Source organism: Nothobranchius furzeri, chromosome 3, assembly GCF_043380555.1.
Source record: "Nothobranchius furzeri strain GRZ-AD chromosome 3, NfurGRZ-RIMD1, whole genome shotgun sequence".
NCBI classification, from domain to species: domain Eukaryota; kingdom Metazoa; phylum Chordata; class Actinopteri; order Cyprinodontiformes; family Nothobranchiidae; genus Nothobranchius; species Nothobranchius furzeri.
In genome coordinates this window covers 91379718-91386457 of record NC_091743.1, presented here as the reverse complement: position 1 = coordinate 91386457, position 6740 = coordinate 91379718, and the positions used below count along the sequence as shown (strand labels likewise).

At 46.5% G+C, this 6740-nt stretch overlaps 1 protein-coding gene across 1 annotated transcript in view; it reads right to left on the bottom strand.

The window, feature by feature from the left end:
• bach2b (BTB and CNC homology 1, basic leucine zipper transcription factor 2b) overlaps nt 1–6740 on the bottom strand; it is a 77866-nt gene that overhangs the window by 54405 nt on the left and 16721 nt on the right. Inside the window, exon 2 of the mRNA XM_015975473.3 lies at nt 4034–4173. Coding sequence (XP_015830959.1) covers nt 4034–4072 — 39 coding nt within the window. The 5' untranslated portion in view covers nt 4073–4173. The remainder of the gene's footprint in view (nt 1–4033; nt 4174–6740) is intronic.

The window sequence follows — 6740 nt, the reverse complement described above, 5'->3', positions numbered from 1 at the left end:
TTCATGTTTAACATGCTGGTGTTCATGTTTGCATGGGAGAAACCTCTAGTCAGGTTGTGCAAAGAGCAGAGTTTATCTTGAATTCACCGACTCAAGAACATTCCAGAACTATAATGGGAATCGTTTCTCCCACTCCGTGTCATAAGTGCATGCAGCGTGCCTTGGAGCGCAGAAACAATGGCTTCTTTCACTGCCTGCACCCGGCCGGAGATGGGGAGGTGCATCATGGGAAGCAGGCAGGCTCTTACAGTTGAGCGCAGATACTTCAGAGGGGCCTCGCACAAACCCGGGCAACAAGGAACGGCACTGAAAGCATCAGACGCGGGTCTGACGGAGACGATGAAACGCTGCTCCGGGGTTTACAAACAGGAACTTCACAGATGTCTTCTGGCTCCTGCAGATGTTTAGAGAGACCTGCAAACGTCCGTCTCCAGAAAGACTCAGGTTCATGGTGGCCGCTTGTACGAACTCAGGAATGTTCCCATCCGATGAATGAAAACAAAAAGTCCACTTCAGCCTTGAGTGCCAGTGTGGCTGTGAAGCTGCACCGTCTAAAACATGAGAGATGGTGTTGAGAGCGAATAACAGAGATGTTGACTCCAGCGTGTTCACATGCACATCTGAGAGGATCTACAATAATAAAGTGGGAGCCTTTCTCCTAGTTCAGCTGTACGCTAGAACACCAACCCTCAAAAGAGGTTTTATCCCTCCGCTACAGCAGGTGGCGACGTGCGCTCTTTGGTGTCGGCGTTCTTTCGGTTAGCTTATAGCAACAGATAGTGAACAAACGCTGGAGGGAGAGACGCAGACGGGGTAAAAGAGGACATGAACAACGGCTGAAGCGCAGCCGGACTGTTGATGGTTACGCGTGCTGCTTTATGGTGTCCATGTTTTCAGAAGACCGCTTCCACGGCTCGCCACTTCTGGAAGTTACCGGTATCAGCTCGACTGATCCGTTTACATGCAGATGCAGCCATTTTCTTCACGCATCAGTCCGGTGTCCTCCAGAAGTAAAGTTTCCTGAAATCATTCATGTGTGTGTGTGCGTGTGTGTGTGTGTGTGTGTGAGTGTGTGTGTGTGTGTGTGTGTGTGTGTGTGTGTGTGTGTGTGTGAGTGTGTGTGTGTGTGTGTGTGTGTGTGTGTGTACGTGTGTGTGTGTGTGTGTGTGTGTGTGTGAGTGTGTGTGTGTGTGTGTGTGTGTGTGTGAGTGTGAGTGCGTGTGTGTGTGTGTGTGCGTGTGTGTGTGCGTGTGTGTGTGTGTGTGAGTGTGTGTGTGCGCGTGTGTGTGTGTGTGTGTGAGTGTGTGTGTGTGTGTGTGTGTGTGTGTGTGTGTGAGTGTGAGTGTGTGTGTGTGTGCGTGTGTGTGTGTGTGTGTGTGTGCGTGCGTGCGTGTGTGCGTGTGTGTGTGTGTGTGTGTGAGTGTGTGTGTGTGTGTGTGTGTGTGTGTGTGAGTGTGAGTGTGTGTGAGTGTGTGTGCGTGCGTGCGTGTGTGTGTGCGTGTGTGTGTGTGTGTGTGAGTGTGTGTGTGTGTGTGTGTGTGTGTGTGTGTGTGTGTGTGTGTGTGTGTGTGTGTGTGTGAGTGTGTGTGAGTGTGTGTGCGTGCGTGCGTGTGTGTGTGCGTGTGTGTGTGTGTGTGTGTGTGTGTGTGTGTGTGTGTGTGTGTGTGTGTGTGTGTGTGTGTGTGTGTGCTTGTGTTTTTATGTTTAAGTGGACATATTTTGACCTTTGACCTATAACGTTTGGACATTTTCACATAGTGGGGACATTTTGCTGGTCCTCAGAACAACCATGAGTGCAGGGTGGGACCTAAACATCCTCCCAGAGGAACTCCTCCAACCATCCAACAACAGTTTGGTGATGAACAATGTCTTCTCCAGCCTGAGAACAGACCAGAAGCATAAAGTCAGAACTAAGTTGGGTCCAGTCCAGGAAACTCCCCAGACCCTAATCCCACTGAGAACGAGTGGTCCATCCTCCAGCGACAGGAGGACCACACAAACTCAACACCGATGATGAAGAAGGAGCTGTACCAGTCTGGATCTGGGCCAGAAGATGATGGACAGAAGGTGGACAGCAGACAGACCTGGACTGGCCTATAAAACGCTGGCATTCACCCTCAGTAACCATAGAAACCGCTGGTGAAAAGACTGAAGCAGCAAAGCCCTTCTCAGAGCCTTCAGCTGGACCTCTGACTGTCAGGAGGCTTTAGATCTTCTGGACCCTCTTCCTGAAGCACATGTAGACCTTTAGCAGTTAAACTAACACAGATTCCACCAGAGATGCACACCATCAGCTCTCTGGATCCGGCTCCAGCAGAAGGAATGCTCCAAAGTTACAAATGTGCTTTTCCTGTAGAGACAAGCCAAAATGTCTGCTACGAAACACCTGCTGAGTCAGAGCTGCATTCCTCCACCGAGGCAACAAAGAGCGGAGGCAGCGAGCTGGCTGTGGTCCCTCTCACGCCCGCGGTTAAAGTCAAAAACACACTCTAGCGCCAAACTCAGCCCGTTCTCTCAGGAGGAGAAGCGTCTACGCTGAGGCCAACAACATCAAACCTCTGACCCGCAGAGCTCGACACAAACAGCAGAACCGGGTCTGGTACCACCCAAACAAACAGCTTCCTGCAGCACCTGGTCACATGACTCCAACCTGCTGTCGGCTCACGTGTGGAGACACCTTCCTCTACACGACGCTCCTGATGAGAGCACCAACGAGTAGTGTGGTAGGAGTCCTTGTGCGCTCTGGGAATTGGAGTCCGTTGTGAGAATTCCCAGGTTTAACAAATAAAAACATGGAGCGGATTAGATCCACGGGTTTGTTGAGTGTTTCTGTGTAAAATAAATAAAATGAGTCATTAATTAATAAACTCATCACTAGTTTTTTTACTCAGAGACAGCCTCTGTGTTTACATCCATTAGGTCTGATGAGCTATGGCTAGTCTGGGAATAACCACAGAATTCCATTGCCACTGGGAATTCCAACAGGACAATGGCCTTAAATGCACGTCTGAGCTGATTCCTGATCGGATGGAGCAGTTCCAGTGTGTAACCCCTCAGTTTAAGTCGTAGTGGCATCATTCTGTTACAGAACACCATCGATGCAACACCCAGTGTGTGTTCAGCACCTGTCCACACCTACATGCATGTCTGAGTCCCTCAGTGTGCTCCACGCTTCCGCATCCCAACTTCTTCAGGTTTTATTTGTGGTTTTAGTGGTGGAAGGTTACAGTACTAGACTACTGCCTATGTGCATGTATGCGTGTACCTTTGTTGTTATTTATCGTCTCCCAGGTGTTGGTGCTGCTGTAACAAAAGAATCTCCCCACGGTGGAACCAATAAGGTCCATCTATTCTACTCTAACAGGAAGCCTCTTCCCAAAGCCCTGACTGAAGCTGAACTCTGACCTCAGACCAGCGAGGAGCCGGAACAGGGGCTTCCTGATGGAGACAACGTGTTGGGTTGGTGTAACTGATCAGTGGGACTGTACAGAGCTTCCAGGCTGAAGGGGAGAAATCCACAGCATGGTCACAATGGTGACTCACGACCACAGCGCTGAACACGCTCATCTGGCCTCACATCTGGTGTCTCTTTAGGAATTCACCGGTGAAGAAGACGAGCATGAAGGACACGACGAGAAGCCCGAGTGCTTCAGGACTCCACGTGGTCCGAGAGCTCGTCTACCGGAGCCACAAACCACGTAGTGATCCACTTACGGGTCAGATCTTTATGTTTTATGTACTTTATAACACACACACACACACACACACGCGTGTGCACGCGCACGCACACACACACACACACACACACACACCTTAAGAATTTTTACTGAATAATAAAACTGTCTCAAACCAACACCTGCAAAGGAAGTCAGACAAGGAAGCTTGATTTCCTTTGCAACAGTTTGCTCTAAATGGAAACACACACACACACACACACACACACACACACACACACACACACACACACACACACACACACACACACACACACACCACGAGCAAAAACAAACATGGAGCGCTTCAGTTTACTTACAGATTTGTCCTTCATCTTCTGGAGCTGATTACTGATCATTTATCCTCGAGCGGCGTGACGACTCATCCCTGTCAGGTCAAAAGGTGAAGGGTCGGCCGAATGATTGGCAGGTTGGTGCTGCACGAGGAGGGAGGGAGTCCCTGTAGCATGGAGACAGATCGTCCTATCATCCACAGTCATCATCATCCTCTCTCTCTCTCTCTCTCTCTCTCTCTCTCTCTCTCTCTCTCTCTCTCTCTCTCTCTCTCTCTCTCTCTCTCTCTCTCTCTCTCTCTCTCTCTCTCTCTCTCTCTCTCTCTCTCTCTCTCTCTCTCTCTCTCTCTCTCTCTCTCTCTCTCTCTCTCTCTCACACACACACACACACACACACACACACACACACACACACACACACACACACACACACCGCTCCTCTAACTCTGAAAGTTTTCTGTAGATAATGAATGAGTCTACAGGACAAAAGAGACTGAAGAAAAGCAAATAAAACTAAATAAATGCAGGTAATCACATTCTCCACTAATTATTGTTCCGTTTGATGAATAAAATAAAGTCAAACGTTTTAACTCATAAAAGTTTAACAGGCTGAAAATAAAAGTTTCAAACATTTGAGTCAGTACTCGAACCTTTACCTGCTGTTTCTAAAATTAAACTGAGCCACAAAATCAACTAGAAAATTTAACAAAATGAAATAAGGAAATAATTAAATATTTATTCATTATTTTAAGCTTTAGAGAAAAATGTCATCTATTTATAAAAGAAAATAACTGGGTGAGTTTTTTCTAAAATAAGTCAAACACAGACTTAATTAGCAGGGGCGGGACTTTAACGAGTTAATTATGATTAATTAATTAGAAGAAAACGACGCGATAAAAAATACACGCATCTAATCACAGCTTGCATTTCAAGCAAGGTGGAACCTTTGTCATTGCACGATTTCCCGGTAGACCAAATATCACTGAAAACACACAACACAGTGCCCAGCTAACGGCTACTAACATGGAATTATTCAATGAAATTACCTTGACTGATGCAGTATTTTGGAAAACACGTCAGCCTTTTATCTGAACTTAAAAATACTAAAAAACTTACTGAAAACTACGGAGTTCGTGCTGCGGACAGAGATCGTCTCTGATCTCTGCTGTGGCTGCTGCCCGGCGGCACTTTACAAAAGTCCACTTTGCATAATCTAAACGGGAGTTAACGGGAGGTAATGAAGGCGTGAATAACTGACTCTAAATGCCTCCACTTCAGAAAAGGTCTAAGATGAGCCAGATGACGTCACTGATAAAAACAGGACCTTGCAACAGAATTGATCTGAGAAGCCTCTGAGACGTCAGCATCCAACTTTCCAAATCCAAAGACTCGTTACACACTGCGTGTGGTTTAAAGTTATAGAACCAAATCCAGAATTAGAGCAAGAGGGCTTCCGGGTATCAAAGACGATGGACTCAGATTTGAGCTCATTTAGTTTAAGAAAATTAGCAGCTAGCCAGCCCGTTATGTCCTCCATGCCGAGAGATGAGAGTCTGCGTTACTGCCATTTAGTGTCACATAAATCTGGCAGTCATCAGCATAAATATGATAGCTGATACCATGCAAGCCAAAGCTTTTGGCAGGTGATGTATTGAAAAGAGGAGTGGCCCAAGGACGGAGCCCTGCGGCACACACACACACACACACACGTTACAGAATGCTTTTTCTGCGACTGGAAAATGTATGAAACTGTTCAAACGATGAAACAAAAATGTGTCAGATACTTTCTGATCACGGTCGTTTTCTCCAAGGAAAATTCATCCATGAAACTGAAAATCTCAAATGAAACCCAGATATTTGTTCTAAAGTCATTAGTTTGATGTTACGTCAACGTTTAAACTGAAAACAGTAAAAGAGGAACTGGAATATGAGAAAAGATTTACCGAGCAGACCCTGCAGCTGACACACACACACACACACACACACACACACACACACGCACACACACACACGCACACACACACACACGCACGCACACGCGCACGCACGCACGCACGCACACACACACACACACTGATGGCTTTTACACGTGACCGACGTGGACTCAGACGGTATTGACCTTTAACCCCATCCTGAATGACCCTAACTGTCTGATGGAAGACGAGGCTCTACAGGACTCCTCCTCCCAGAGAGCGGCAGGTAAGGGTCTGAACTCTGAACATGAACATGTCACAAACGTCCAGGTCTCCTCAGCAGGAGACACACTGCTACTTAAAAAAATAAGAAATTTAATCTAAACATGACCCTAACCAACAAGTTTGGCTTCAAATCTAAAAATAACAATATGCATCTAACTATTTAGAACTAATCTAAACAAAAGTCCAAATCTAAAACATTTGGGTTTATCTAAATAGTTTTAAATCTGAAAACTGAAATCTAAATGCTGATTCATGAATATAAACGTCTTAAGACTGCAGGAAACCAGAAGCAGCCCGCCAAAATAAAAGACAGATCATCTAGAGATAAATGAATAGAATATAACGTCATAATGATTAAATAAATAAAGATATTAATTACTCCTGTTCAACCTGAACAGATCAGATTTATCCTACAAGAGTCAGGAGGACCCGGCTCGTTGGGCCAGAACCAACGTGCCTGGATCATCGTCTGAGTGGGCGGGGCTGACGCTGCTGGATCACACCTGGTCAGCTGGCTCCCTGCAGCCTGTATTCTA